This window comes from Vigna angularis, chromosome 9 (genome assembly GCF_016808095.1).
Source record: "Vigna angularis cultivar LongXiaoDou No.4 chromosome 9, ASM1680809v1, whole genome shotgun sequence".
Classification (NCBI taxonomy): Eukaryota; Viridiplantae; Streptophyta; class Magnoliopsida; order Fabales; family Fabaceae; genus Vigna; species Vigna angularis.
The window spans coordinates 15898909-15915161 of record NC_068978.1 but is presented as its reverse complement, the minus strand read 5'-3'; the positions used below and the strand labels follow the sequence as shown (position 1 = coordinate 15915161).

Here is a 16253-nt window from a genome sequence, read left to right as displayed (position 1 = left end):
ATTTCCAGAGAAATAGGCAGGAGGCGCCTATTCACATCAGAAGATCTTCTCTGACACCTCTGGCCAAATATTTAATGGCATTCACATATGCCAATGTACAACCTTGCTCTCATGTGTCAGATATCACAACCAACAAGGTCATACTCCTTTATTGTATTCTCAGGGGCTTGAACATTAATATTTGGCAAGTGATAGCCATGGAAATTCAAGGTTGTGTCCATTCTGTGAGTAACAAGGCACCTTTGGGGCACCCCTCTTTGATGACCCATCTATGTGAAATTACGGGTGTTAAGGTATCCTCACCACCACTCGAGCGTCCAAGAAAGGAGATTGACGCTTCCTATTACACTAAGTATTGTGCATTGGATGAGGCAGGATTACCGATGCCACCACCACAGCCTCCTAGGATGCATAGGAGGGCACCACAGCCAGCACAGGAGTAGCCTCATCATGTTGCTCCATTCTAGATGAGGGACATGTACATGTCCTTGATGGAGGCAAGGATGAAGGCTATTTATAAAGGCGAGTAGGATTTGTTGAGGACTATCACAACCGCCTTTCCTGAGCGACAATTTATGTCTCAGGTGGAATTTTTGGCACGTATTGGGTAGCCTGCTGATCCATCACATGCTGGTGATGGAGCTGGAGCAGCTGAAGCTTCAACTATGGAGGAAGAAGAGGAAGAGGAAGAAGAAGAAGAAGAAGAAGAGGATGAAGAGTCACATGACATCAGAGGTTGAGGAGTTGAGATAGCATCTACTGATGGATGTTATCATCATTAGAGCAGGATTTCTCTTGTCTTTTGTTTTGAACTTATTTGCTTCCGTTATTAGTTTAGGATGTGATGTACTTGGCTTAAAACTTTATTTGTGGTGCAATGGTTTGATGATGGTGATGTTTGTGATGAGTGTTGCTTCATGATGTTGATTATATTGATTGATGTTGAGATGATGCATGATGCTGATATACAGGTGGTTGCTCATAATATTGTGAAATGGATGCATGATGATTTGTGATTGTGTTACTGAGCATGATGTTTATCTAAATGTTGGAACTTGAATTTGCTTGTGTAAGGATTGAACTCCAGAGTTTTTGATGAATGATTGCTATTACTTTGAAAGTATGAATGACTTTGCCCAGGTTTCTATGATTGAATCACTTGTTTGCATGTGTCATATGATCAAGGTCATCTATTGTTATCCCTTTTAGCCAATGCATGATTTTAGCCTAATAAAAGATAGCAAAATGTGTTCTATCCTTTGAACCTTTAACCTTAAATATTGAAAACCTTTTTGAAAATCTTTACCTTGAGTTAAGTTGAGAATATTTGTGGGGTATTGATAAAGGTTCAAGTTTGGGGTTGTTGGGAAATCTGAAAAGGGAAAATAAAGATAATGAGCATTGAGCTAAGTATTGAGCAAATGAAAAGCAAAAGAAAAAGAAAAGAAAAGAAAGAAAAGAAAAGCTCAATGCAAGGGAAAGTTGGCAATAAGTGAGAATGGTTTCTTGAAATGAGAGATTGTGTTAAATGATGAAATTTTGAATGGCTCTCTTAACTCAAGGATTTTGTGATTTGGAAAAACCAATTTTCTTCTTAGCCTAGCCACATTACAAGCCATAGAAAAGCCCTTGTGATGATACTTGCTTGTGAGTTTGATTGATTGTGGTTAAATAAAAGGAAAAGTTGATTTATGTGACATTGTGATAGTAGAGTGAGTGAGTCACCTCTATATACACTTGTGTGTTTGAGAGAAACACTTTTTTCTCGGTGAGGAGTAGTTCCATGTATGCATGATTACATCTTTGCTTGGTTGATCATTCATGAGTTTAGCATCTGTTGAATATTCTGTGATTATGTGAGCACCACAATGAGCTTAATTGAATTAAGGCATTTATTCATCTTGAATGATATTCTTTATAATAAGTTGATATGAGCAATTACTTGTCTTAAAAGAAAAACTTTTGAAATGTGTTGGAACCATTGTATGGATTGGTTGAAAGCTAAGTTACATTTTGTTTGCTTGAGGACAAGCAAAGTTCTAAGTTAAGGATTGTGATAACAATTGAATTTACCGTTATTTGATACTTAATTTTGATACTAAAAACACCCTTTTTGACTTAGAAACTAGCTTGGAATCATAGTTTTGATGAATAAGAGAGTTGAAAGTGAATTTAATGGTTTTGTCCTAGATTTCCTTGTTTTTAACAGGAATTGAGATGATTTTGAAGAAGAGTTGAAGTAGTAAGGAGTTTGAACTCAGGAAGAGATGGAAAAGCATTAGAAATGAGGATCGCAACACCGTTGAGCGCCACTTTAGGGGCCCTCAACACCAGAGTACACTGTCTCACACTTGGCTGCCCTTTTTTTGGAGCCCTCAGCGCAGGATACCCCTGGCTCGCGCTTGGGCGCCCTTTTCAGGGGTGCTGAGCGCCACTTCCTCGAGTCAGACCACACTTGTTTGCCTTCTGAGATGACCCTGAGCGTCAGTTCTGACCCATACACTGCTTAGGCGCCCTAAGTGGGGCGTTGAGCGCCAGTCTCGTGGGCTTGGACCCGTTTTCTGTTATTTTTATATTCTATTTAAGGACTTGGACGTCCTAGGGTTCACATCTTTGGACGAAATAGGCACATAAACACACTCTTTGATCCCTCGGAGGCGGATTTGGATGCAAAAGCTCCTATCTTCAATTTCTAGGGTTTTATCTTTCATTCTTTCTCCATTATTCATCTAGTTTCACCATGTCACTAGTGAACTAAACTCTATTTGTTGTTGGGGAATGATGTAACCTTTGTAAACTCTCATGTATTGAGTTGATTCTTGATTATATATGCTTATTTCATTAATTGTTAGGGTAATTCTTCTTCGAGTATTGCTTGCTTTATTTAACTCATTCATTAGCATGATTTATGATTTGCATGAGTACCGGAAGATATCTTACAATTCATGTTCTGGAGAATTATTCCCAGAAGCAGTATTGCTCAAGAATGGGGTATGAGTTCTGGTTGTTTTAAGCTTTTGATCTTCAGAATTAATTATTAGGAATGCTAGGAATCGTATGAACTAATAAATAAGGACAGGCTTTCTTCGCCGAGGAATCGGGTTTTAAGTATTTTAGATAGTGACATTGACATTAATGAAGAAGTAGAATCCGTATATACATGAGAGTAAACTAGGTAAAATCTAACCCCAACAACATATTCATTCTATAATATCAAATCCGTTCATCTTTGCTCGTTTGTCCAATTGATCAAATTGCATGCATATTTACTTTTCAGTATTTGCATTCTAAACCCAAAAGAGTTTGTTTTCAAGTCTTATTTAATCAAGGAGCCGTGAGTCTCTAAGGAAATGATACTTGGTCTTACCATGTTTATTACTTGATACGATTCGGTACACTTGTCGTAGTCTTAACACCAACCAAGGTGACTGTTTTAGGTTAAAGTTTCTGCCAATTTTGAGACACCTTAGCTTATAAATAGAGGTGTGTCTCCTTCATGTATTCACCTTTGAATTTGAGTAAAGTCATGTTGTCATTTTTGTGTCATACTTCTTATCTCAGGTAACCAAAAGGCTAGAGCATCCCATGTGATCTCCTCTAGCCACCTTCCTGTAGAGTTGGCCTAACATCTCTTAAATCACCATTAAACACCACATCCATCACCATAAAACAACCCATGATCAAGAGCCTTAGTCTCTTTTTCACCATATTTTCGTTCCTACCATCACCATGGCTTTCCTTCTAATTTTTGCCCAACCTAGCTAGGATGATTGTCATAACCTATTTTATTATTTTTTTTTCCTTATGTAGAGGTGGTTACCTTTCTCTCATAATAATCTCTCTCTATTTTTTAATCCCTTTTTGATTGATGCAATATTAAAAGTTAGGAATCATTATTATGAGCAACTAAAATCTCCCTTGTTGGGATTGAATGTAACTTCTCTAACTCTTTGTATTGCATTTGATTCAATATATGTTATGTTATCGCTTTACGTGTTAGTTATTTGACTTGTGTTTATTGTTTTGATTATTTAATCACTCATCTTACTTCATCAACTTAAATCGAGTGGAACTAGTTTAAGATTAGATCCAAATAAATCTCCTAATGCTTGTTAGACGTTAGGAATAAATCTTAGACTTTAGCTAGATATATAGTTTTATTAATTAATGTAAGGAGCCATTCAATTAGGAGTTTGGAATCACATTGATTTTGATAACCTTAGATCCTTAATTCCAAGAATGGGTTTAGGATTACCATAAAGAGTACTTTTAAGAACACTAAAGTAATGAACATAAGATATAAAATGTCAACAGTAATACAATAGAGAAAGATGAGCTAAGTTCAATCCTAACATCCTTACCAATATCACTTACTTCATGTTTCAAATTTATCCACCTTTATCATTGTTTCATTAACAAAATTGTCTAGAACATAGTCAGGTTTTTATAAACCAAATCTCTTACAAGTGTACTTGTTGAAAAAAAATGAGATCTTCATTAAACAATTAACAGATTGAAAACATGTAAATAAAAGTATCTTCTTCTTTTTCCTAATTAAGTCACTATAAACTTAATAAATTGATGAACCACGTGACAATAACATCATGATACATATATACCAAACACGTACATCACAAGAGAGATTTTGTTAAACGAGATGATATTGAAGTGAAGATTTGGTCAAATTGAAATTATATGTAGACAAAAGGGAGAAACGTAAATTGCAAGGGAGTGAATTGTTGAAAGAATACGGGAATAATATCAAATTGAAGATGTATCATCTCTATTCTAAGTGTATTGGCTCCTAACATTTAAAAGTTGTAGTGAAGGAAAAAAGACAAATGCACAATTAAAGGAAGGAACTGAGAAGAAAGTTTTAGAAGAGAATTTGAGCATCACGAATCCCACTATCATTCGCCAACACTCCCTTTTCTGTGGCTTTAGCGAAGTTGAGGAAGAGTTTTTGAGTTTGCAATTTGTTGAGTGAATCCCATCGTTATTCACGACACTTCCCTTTCCAATTAATGTGAAATTTAGTATTTTTGAAATTTCGATAATGAGAAGTTTTTTATAAAGATTTTTTAAATATCTCCTGAATATTATTGTTAACTTCCATGCTTATATTTATAGGTGTCTATAGCATAAAATCATTTTCTTAGAAAGCATTTTTCCTTGTCTGAATGTGTTATTAATCGTAATGTTCTATAAAAACATGTAACTAATTCAATATTTTATATTTGTTAATATCAAAACTTTAACTTGAGTTATAATATAACATTTTAGATTATATTAAACCAGAAGTTTTAACCCTGGTTACATTCTTTATGCAATTAGCAATTATTGATCATTGTTCTTTTTCTTTATTTGGGAGAAGTAATGCACAAAAAGTGAACAACTATATATATGATGTGATAATTTCACTTATAACTGGAAAATTCTTTTTAGCTACAAATAAGAGAAAAAAACTTTTTTATGTGTAAAGATTAGTTTTGTGTTTTTTCTTAAAGCAACTACATGATTATAATTTAAATAGGTAGGTTTCATTAATCCGTTTACACCTATTTTATTATGCAAATAAACTATTTGATTATTATTTTGTATGTCATTAATATAATTTGGTTATCTAATACTCCAATTCTGGTAGTTTAGAAATAATACTTATTATGTTAAATTATCTTATAACTCCACATAATTTTACTTATTAGTCTATATTTTCAAAACTTCAAAATTTTACCAAGATTTTCAAGCAAAGAAGTAAAGTAACATTGGAATCTAAGCAGTGAATTGAATTACATTTTCATGTCATGTCCAATATATAACTCCAAAATAATTTCAGAATATTATGAAATGATTGTGTTATAGACGTAAAGAACATGTTGTGCATTTCCAACGAAATACAAATTACCCTAGACTAAATATTTTTAAATGTATATTTGATGAGAATATAAATATCTTTCAAATTGTAATTGATTAATTAATATATTTGATCAAAAGTTACTAGGTTATATTATTTTATTAAAATTAATAATTAAAACTTAGTTTATAAATATTTAATATTTAAATAATTATAAATTATATAATTAAATAGTTACTACTTTTAAATAATGTCACAGAATAATATAATTTTTCTGAATTTTACTTTTTTTTAAAATTTTAATATTTTACATGTATAAAATAGAAAAATAACTACGGCCAAACAACCGTCCTATCTATTTTTTATTTATTTAATCTTTTACTAGTATTTCTGTATATAAAAAGTTCAAATCTACAGTTATTTTGTAACTAGAAAATATAACAATGGTAAAGAACAGGGTTACCCCTATTTCACAATACATGTACTAAATAAAACAAGATTTTTTAAAACAGTTTTAATAAAGTAAAAATATTTTTAACAAATATTTTAGTTTTATTGAGTGAAATAATTAATTTGAGAATAAATTTAAAACATAAGCTAATATTATATCTAAAATTTGAGAACAACCAATTTGAATTATTTTAAGCTATAACTATAGGGAGTTAGAAAAGCACGTGAGACGAATAATAATTATTAAAGAAAATATTAAAAAGTGTAGTCCAAGTTTCTAGAAGAGTGAAATGTAAAAGGTGCACGTGGCAAAATGTTATGGATAAGAAGCGGGGAGCCGCGTAAGCCGAGCCGGCGTAATGGTGATATCTGTCCACACTGATTCCACCAATAACGTCCACATTGGCAACATCGTTTTCCTAAATCCACGTGTTTTTCTTTCATATGACAATGCCTCATTATTTATCACATTTTACATTTCACTTTTGGTTTTTTCGTCTTCCCAAACATCACCTGTCACCGAACACTACATTTTTGGATACACTTTCAACCCTCCCTGGTCCGAATCAACATGTCTTCTTCCCACTTCCAACTTGGGGGTAGAGAGAGAAGACTCACGACCAAAACCACCCCTTTTTAGAGAGAGAAAGTTAACTCGAATATTCCTACTTACTCTTCACTTGCAGTTAACTTGGGGTGTTTTGAGACAGTTTTAGAACATAAACTTGGAGGGATTTTGTTGGGTGTGGTTAATTTTGGCTGAAAAATTTGCTTTTCGTCTGTTGTAAGTTACTTTCTCTTTTTTTTTTTTTCCTTTTTTTCATTCAATATACTTTTTTGTGTGATTTTTTTTATTTTTATTTGATGGGTTTCTTTGAATGAACTGCAAACGGTGGCCAGCTTCTCATTGAAGCAAAGGTTTGAAAGAGGGGAACGTGCTACATGGGTGAACACAACCTATGAGAAAGATTCGGTTTTTACTATTTTTTTGAGGTGGGGTGGCAGTGGATGATTGATTTTGGATGGAGGGGATTGTGAGCTGTTAGAGGAATTTTGTTTATTTATATTTTCCATTTACTTTGGAGGTGTGTTTATGTTGGAACGATTATTCAGGGGAGGTGGGTTTGTTGTTGGATTTTGAGAGTCTTTATTTCTTATTCTTGGTATGTATTGAAATGAGGGCTTGGTTATAGTTTAAGGTTGCAGCATGAGTTGCAGAGAAAGGAACAAAGGGGAAAGAGAAGAGAAGGAATATGAAAATAGTTCTGTTGCATTGAAATCAAAATCAGCGAGGCAAAACATTGGTTCAATAGAAGATGAACCGCTAACAATTGATGAAAGTCTTCTGATTGACCCCAAGCTATTGTTTATTGGGTCAGAAATTGGCGAGGGAGCTCATGGAAGAGTTTATGAAGGAAGGTCAGTGTGGCAAAGCCTTGAACTGCCTAAATTTTTCAATTTTTTGTAGTAACTTTTTTTCCCATTTATTGATTATTTTTAGTTTGTTAATTCGTGTGAAGAATTGGTCAGAAGACCAGTTAAAGGTGATAATTTTTCTTACATGTAAGACCTAGTAGTAGTGTGACTATTGTGTATTAACCTTCAATCAGCTAAGCTAACTCTCAATCATGACTGTATGGTGATATCTACTGGAATTATGTGCAATTGTGTTTTTCTTTTTATCGGCAAATGCCAATTTTTCGTATTTTGTTAGTGGGGGAGTTGAGCTCACCATCTCTCCCACCCTCTCTTCCAAACCCACTAAATCAACCTTATAACTCCCTATGTGCAATTGTGTATTAACCTGCAATCAGTTAAGCTAACACTCAATCATAACTGTATTGTAATGTCTACTGGAATTGTGTTCGGATGGTGGATATCACTTAAAAGTAAATGTTTACTATGGTTTAAGATAAAAAAGAACTTCAGATATGGTTTTTCACATCTAATGTGAAGCAAGTAGTTACAGCTTCCACATTCTGTAGCATAACTGACGTGATTTCTAGTTTTGTAACGGGTTTCCCAACACGTGTGAAGTTCCATATAAAGATGGAGATTTTAATGGATAGCTTCCAACTCTTAATTTGACTTTTATTCCAATGTTAATAATTGTGGATGCATTAGAAAAAGACAATGTTGCTATGGTATGGTGGATTCAAATGTACAATTATGTGTATACTTCAAGTGGTTTTCTGGCAGCTGGAGTGCTGGTTTATGTAGGTGTAGGTTAATAATTTTCCAGGTACAGAGAACGGATTGTTGCTATCAAAGTTCTGCATCGTGGGAGTACTTTAGAAGAAAGAGTTTCACGGGAGAATCGTTTTGCTCGCGAAGTTAATATGATGTCTCGTGTCCACCATGAGAATCTTGTGAAGGTGAGTAGTGTGTTTTGTATGTGGGATATATCAGCATATCATCAAATGTTATAACTGTATCTGCTTTGTATCGTTTGTTTCATTGAAGACTTATCTATGTATAGTGTAACGTGTATATTATGGTCTTTTGATCTTTATGCTGCTGTAGGACTAATAGATGCCTGTTTCTGAAGATAATGCATTTCTTTGTTTCTTCCAGTTTATTGGAGCTTGTAAGGATCCTCTGATGGTTATTGTTACAGAGATGTTACCTGGTTTGTCACTGCGAAGATATCTGATCACTATACGCCCTAAACAATTAGAGCTTTATGTGGCTATAAAGTTTGCCCTTGATATTGCTCTGGCCATGGATTGGTTACATGCCAATGGAATCATACATAGAGATCTGAAGCCTGGTAGGTACCCTTTAATTTAAAACATGTTACTCTTGGTACTGTAGAGTGTTAGTCATATATATCATTGAAGGAACTAAAGAAAATTTCTTTCTTATTTAAAAATTAGAATATGATTTGGGAGCTCTGGTACCTTAGATTTGTTATTTCTTATGGTGCTCTCGGTGTGCACCATACATTTATCTAGTTGCAGAATCTGTTCTGTACTGCTATTTTCAGTAGCCAAATTTCCTTCGTGGTTATAATTTTTGTTGAAGCTTCTTTGCTATCTTATTGGAAGCTAAATCTAAGCTACTGTAAAATACCTAAAAGCTACCATTAAAGCTAAAGAGAAGCTATAACATGAACATTCATATTCTTCATTCATGATTGATAGATATAAAGAATACAGTTATATAGCCTTAAAAATACCAACAAGTATATGATAACTCTACAAGTGTGATCTAACATGAAGGAATTACAATATAAACTAAATAATATTTTGACTTTAGCCTATAAAATCCTTTAACCACTTAATCTTATTTCTTTTGAGCCTCTTTAAGGTCACCCTATGAGTATCTCTCTGGAAATCATAAAGAGGAAACTGTTCATTTGGTAGAGTACCTTGTATTTCTGGATTGGAACTTTTGCTTTTATGGCAGCTAATCATTGTAGTTTTTGACATTAATGATTAAGTTTGAAATAGATTTATATAATTTCTAGTATTCATAGTCTGACTCACTTGAACTATTGTTTTCAAATTGCTACCATGTAGACAATCTGCTGCTCACGGCAAACCAGAAGTCGGTTAAACTTGCTGATTTTGGCCTGGCAAGAGAAGAATCTGTGACCGAAATGATGACTGCAGAAACTGGAACTTACCGTTGGATGGCACCCGAGGTGCGTTGTGCCTTATGAACAACATGTTATCATTCTGCTACAATTAATGAAAAAAAAAATTCACTGAAGTGTTCAGAAAAGCTTGTACTAATGTGATATAAGACAGATGAGTGGCAGACTGACTTGAAATGAACACTCATCAGGTTGTACAGTCCTAAACCAATACGCAGTGCACTACACACTGGCAATGCACAAGGAGTATTTGAGTTTAGATTTGTTGGGGTTTTCAAGCAAGATAAACAAAGCTGTTTATCAGTCATGATCTGATAGAGTTCGTGTATTTCTTCATGGATTCTGTGTAATCGTTACATTGAATCATGGTGGATGTTGGCAGTAACCTGTAGGGTGATTATAGTTGTTTCGTTTTTTTAGTTGAGTAAGGTTCCATTCCGCTGACATTATAGTTGTAACACTGACCTTCATGTATTTTTTTTTGTGAAGATATTTTTTATGATTGCTTGTGTTTTCCCAGTTGTACAGTACAGTGACATTGCGTCAAGGGGAGAAAAAGCATTACAACAATAAGGTTGATGTCTACAGCTTTGGAATTGTTTTGTGGGAGCTACTAACAAATCGCATGCCTTTTGAAGGAATGTCCAATTTACAGGCTGCTTATGCTGCCGCATTTAAGGTATTAAATTTCGCTTAAGATTGGTCATCCATAACTGGTTATCATGTTATGCAAATTACAAATGCTTGTATGTAGACAACAAATTTACTTTGTGAAAAAACTGATTCACCTTTGTTGTTGTTCATAACAATACAATTGATAGACTAACATATTCCTGACCGTTATACTCAACAAACAAAAATTATTAAAAACGACCACACATTAACTATCCATAAGACTCCAATGGCTAATATATTTAAGTTTATTTCAAACCCAACAAAACTTCTCCTTAAACTTAAATGTTTTTTTTCCTTCATCTTGACTTACACGTGCACTAACTCCTTTTCCAATTGTTGATTGTTCACTCTTTGACCCTATGAAATCCCACAGCACACATAGATAATTATAGCCACCACAACAATAACTCCTGTAGACCTTGTTGCCACCGCTGGCCATTGCAACTTTCAACCCTTTTCTTATCTGTTTCTTCTTCCTTACAATGATTGTCCCCAAACTCTTTGCACATCCTTCTTCGCACAAGGCCATCATATTGGTTTCTATTTCTGCACACTTCTTCTGCATGTCGCTGTTGTTGCTCACCCAACTTGACTCCTCCAACTCAGTTCTCAGTAGTAACCTTCTCCAATTTTCCTCTCCATATTTTATTCTCCTCACTGAGACTCTTCACTCTTTCTTGAAGCACCTAATTGAACGTCCCTGGGAACTGAATCTCTTGGTCTTTTTACTTAAGTTTCTTCGCTACTACCTCTTGTATCGCCTTCACCAACATTCTCACTTGTTGCTCCTTGAGCTCCATCCACACTCTTTATGTGTGTTGCACAATGAAACGATTGATCTCTAATATCATATCGTGTTATAGCCTTGCCACGTCCGTCTCCAGATCTATAACCCTTGTCCGATAACCTCGGTCGCCTTCTCCGCCTCTTGTTGCATCTTCTCAATTTTCTTGCTATTCACTGCATTGTCACTTCGCAAACTGTCAAGCTTTGCCATCAGCTTCTTGATCTCCTCCTTCCTTGTGGCATCTTGTTCACCAATTCATGGCCCTTGCGTTGCAACACTACAATCTTGTCCCTGATTCCTGACTATGTTGATCATCTTGAATTATCTGAACTATCCAGTGCCCCCACCAAGCTATGTGAGCTTTCCAAATGCCCCATAGAGCTATCCAATTTGCTTAGATGTCTTGCAAAGTTGTTCAATTTCATGTGCTCGGCACCGAAGCTATGTGTCATCATCAATAAAACATCTTCCTCTTTGACATCTGTGAGAAGGTAGGTCATCTCTTCCCTTCTATCCTAAGATCGATAATTTTTACCAAAATGCCTGACCTTACCATAGTTGTAACACCTATTCAAGTTACAATCCTTTGCATAGTTACCATATTTTCCACATTTAAAGCATTCAACATTTGAGTTGGTCAACCGACCTCCTCTCCACCAATCTCGACCTTGCCCTCATTCGCACCAATTGTATTGGTGGTTTTTTCTTTCAATTCTTTTTGTCCTCCACAGCCTCCACCACCATGACTGATTCCTCTACCACCTTGACATCTTCCTTTGCCTTGAGTGTTTTTAATATAGGCCATTTTCCCTTCTTTGATTATTGCTTTTGTTTGGAGTACTTGATCAAGTGGCTGCGCCTTCTTCTTCTTCCGTTGCTCGTGCGCCCTAAGAGACCCAACAAGCTCTTCAACCGAGAGCATTGACAGGTTCTTGGACTCCTCTTCATTTTTGTTGAGCTAGTTCACCATAGTTTCTACTTGAGTAATGTACTCGAAAACTCCTTTTGTCTCTTTCATCTTCATGCTTTCCAACTAGCCCCTTAGTGTTTGAAGTTGGACCTCCTTTACTCGGTCATCCCCTTTATGCTTTCTCCAATCTATCCCATGCTTCTTTTGAAGATTTGGCACTTGCAATCTTCTCAAAGTCAAACTCATCAATAGCTTGATACAATACGTACAAGGTTGCCTTGTCCTTCGAGCGCGTTGATTTCAATGCATTCATATGGGCATTTGAAAAATTTGTGGTGTGTGTTGGTTCTTCTTTGTTACCATTTTCCACCACCTCCCACTTATCTTGGGACTCCTCTCCATTTTTGTTGAGCTAGTTCACCACAATTTCTACCTGTGTAATGTACTCGAAAACTCCTTCTGTCTCTTTCATCTTCATGCTTTCTAGCTCGCCTCTTAGTGTTTGAAGTTGGACCTCCTTTACTCGGTCATCCCCCTATATGCTTTCTCCAATATGTTCCATGCTTCTTTTGAAGATTTGACACTTAAATCTTCTCAAAGTTAGAGTCATTAGCTTGATACAATACGTACAAGGCTGCCTTGTGCTTTGAGCACCAATGCATTCATATGGGCATTTGAAAAATTTGTGGTGTGTGTTCTTCGTGACCATTTTCCACCACCTCCCAATTGTCTTGGGACCTAAGAAGAGCTTTCATTTAAATACTCCAATTGTTATAGTTGTTAGATATATTAGCTTATCTTATCTTTATCTTTTTTTAATTAGTTTCTTATTATTCCTTATTTGTATTTTGGGTTTAGACCATATTTCTTCTATTATAAATAGAGTATCATGTGTATATATTCAACATAAGGGAGATTAATCTCATATATAGTTTTCACTATATTCAATATGATATCTAGAGCTTAAGATTCCTTATTTATGCTCTGTAGTTGAAATATTGGAGTAATATTTATGACAAGAGTTACCCAAATGTAAATACTGACAAGATATTCATCAAGATGGAAAAAAATGTCCATATTTTTTTGCACAAAATCCTCAAAATTTGTTCTTTAATTGTCCATATTTATATAAATAATACCTTTTTCTTTTGTAACTCACCTTACATGGCATTGAATTTCTTGCTAAGCATAACATGGTTTCCATTTGACATTGCAGCAAGAGAGGCCTAACCTTCCTGAAGACATATCTCCTGATCTTGCGTTCATCATTCAATCATGCTGGGTTGAAGATCCTAACATGAGACCAAGCTTCAGTCAGATTATCCGCATGCTTAATAAGTTCATCCTCACTCTCCAACCACCACCATTTTCAGCACCACCTGAACCGGACGACGAACCTGAGGCCGTGACAAGTAATGGCACAATAACTGACTTTTCTACGCGAAATAAAGTAAAGTTTTCATTTATTCGCCACCTTTTTTCTTCGAAGAGGACCAAAAGCTGATAGTGTGAGTTGTAAATTTGAAGAACCTTCCTTTTGTTGTAGATAAAAGAGTTCTTCTCATAGTACTTATAAAGTTTAATGCATTTACAAGTAATTATATCTAAGGTGACAACTACAGGGATGTAACATGTCCAACAGAAGTGTAGAATACGATGATTAACTTTTGAAAGAGTAAGGAAAAATAAAGGCTTGTTTATTTTATGCAGTTGATCTTTTGTATAAGTACAAGTTGGATTAGATTTTTGCCTCCTTTCTAAGACATGTTTTTAATCACAGTGAAGCAACACATTGTGTAGTAGTTGTATCCAAGGAGTGTTTAATAATTTGTTTCTGTTAATTGACTGAATGTCAATTTTGAAAGTTATGTGATTATTGTGCATATGATGATGATGATGCACATTGCTTCTTTGATCTGAATGTTACTGGTTTGTTAAGTATACCACAGGTTTAAAGAACACTAGTTTGTTTTTGCATTTTCCCCCATAACTAGAATTTTTTTTTCTCTTTTGATGTGTGGTGATGTTAAAAGTGAGACCCTGAAATTTTTGAGCTAGTATTTTGTGGAGTTTTTGATCTCATACGTCTGTTGCCAATCATAATGAGTGGATGATTTACTATTTTAGGATGATATATAGAATGAATGTTCTTTTTTGTATTGAAGTTTACAATTTTGAGTTCTTTTTAATACATAAATTATATTATATTTAAAATTTGGAATAGATACGTTTAAAAAATAGATTAAATTTTGGATTTACAAAAAACATTTTTATTTTATGATATAGGATTACTTTTAATTTCTAATAATGTTTAAAAAGTTTTTGATATTCAATTTGAAAGTAAATACTAAAAATATATATTGAAAGAAAAAGGATATTAAAAAAGTTGTATTGAATGCATTCAAGTTTGGGTGGACAGTTAGATAAATTGCCTGAACACTTAGATAAAACAAAATAATTAGATAAACATGAATTCAAAAAGTTGAAATAAAACCTTATTAATTAAGCCTTGGTGGCCAATAATCTTTATTAACTTTTACCACCTAATACATTTAGGTTATCAATAATTAATATATATATATATATATATATATATATATATATTATAGATTTGTAATTCAATACTTATATTATAGTTAAAGGTCAAATTACGCCTATCACACAATTTTTTAATATACCTCATCAAATCATTTTAGGTCATTAACTACTAATAACTATAAAAAAGAATTAATAATTTTTTGTCACTATTACAATCTCAACATTTTAAATAATAGTTGAGCAAGTCAAAATGTGTTTCAAAACATGCGGAAAAATCATTTAAAAGATATACTCTTAACTGAGAAATATTTTTCCATAAAATAAATATTTTCTTGGTCTTCTTCTTACTCAATGAGTTGTTACTTAACTATTACTCAATTCTTTGAAAAAAAGAGCTCTATAATTAAATACTTATTTTTAACTAAAAGCTTGTTTAGGAGAAATTGCCTTACTTGAGCAAGATATGAAAAAACCAAAACTTAGTAACATTTATAATTCGCAAATTTAATAGTTTTTAGAATTTAATGTTAAGAATTTTTAGTATACCAATACGCATAATAGACTTTTAATCACTTAAAAGTGTAGGTTATGAAAATTCCATTTCTCAAACAAAATCACCACTTGTGAAACCTCATCCTTTCATAATTTGAATTAAATCTACATAGGTTAAAAGAACCTTATTACTAAATATAATATTTTCATTAAAAATTATTCTCAAAGCACATTTTTTTTATCCATAAAAATAAGCATAAGTATTATAATTAGACATTGGTTATAATAAAGGCCCAAACGCATAAAGGCTCAAGAGAGAGTAATATCTCGTGCAAGAAGCTTTGAGACAAACATTAGATGAGAGAAGCGGGGTTGATGCGAGAGAAAAAGAAAGACCTCGAGGTCTCCATGGCAGCACTGTAGCAAGGCGTCAAGAAGGAAGAAAGAGAGCAGATCGAAAGGAAAGCTTCATCAATGGTAAGAGAAAAACTTGTATTGTTTCTGTAATTGTATTTCTGATTACAACTGAAAGGGAAAACTCTAACCTTTAAATAGGTTAGGAAAAAGGGAAAATGGTACTAAACAAATTAACTTAACTGTTACTACCCCTGAGTAGTAACAGAACTAACAAAGCAAACATCAATAGCCTCCCCTTAAGTTGGATTGTGTATGTTCATCAATCCAAGCTTAGGAATAATAAACTGGAAACACACGTGGTGCGGAAGCTTAGTGAAAATGTCAGCGAGTTGTTCATTTGAGCGAATAGGTAGGAGATGAAGAAGGTTAGCTTGAATCTTCTCGCGGACAATGTGATAGTCGAGCTCAATATGTTTAGTTCTTTCATGAAAGCTTTGATTGTGAGCAATGTGTCTGGCAGACTTATTATCACAATAAAGCGCAGCAACGGTAGTGGTCTCAACATTGAGATCTTGTAGGATGTAAGAAATCC

General features: G+C 34.1%; 1 protein-coding gene across 5 annotated transcripts; it reads left to right on the top strand.

Moving 5' to 3' along the window:
• Window positions 1-6801: 6801 nt before the first annotated feature.
• LOC108347574 (serine/threonine-protein kinase STY13) lies at window positions 6802-13979 on the top strand. Of its 5 annotated transcripts, none has more exons than XM_017586908.2 (8): window positions 6802-7088; window positions 7205-7297; window positions 7498-7723; window positions 8547-8679; window positions 8879-9074; window positions 9826-9950; window positions 10423-10581; window positions 13491-13979. In XM_017586908.2, exons 3-8 carry the CDS (start codon window positions 7512-7514, stop codon window positions 13776-13778), a joined length of 1113 nt encoding a protein of 370 aa, XP_017442397.1. In that variant the 5' UTR covers window positions 6802-7088; window positions 7205-7297; window positions 7498-7511; the 3' UTR covers window positions 13779-13979. The 5 variants fall into 5 exon arrangements, with proteins under 5 accessions (XP_017442397.1, XP_017442396.1, XP_017442398.1 ...); XM_017586907.2 differs by having other exon boundaries at window positions 7205-7422; XM_017586909.2 differs by lacking the exon at window positions 7205-7297 and having other exon boundaries at window positions 6803-7088.
• Window positions 13980-16253: the final 2274 nt, after the last annotated feature.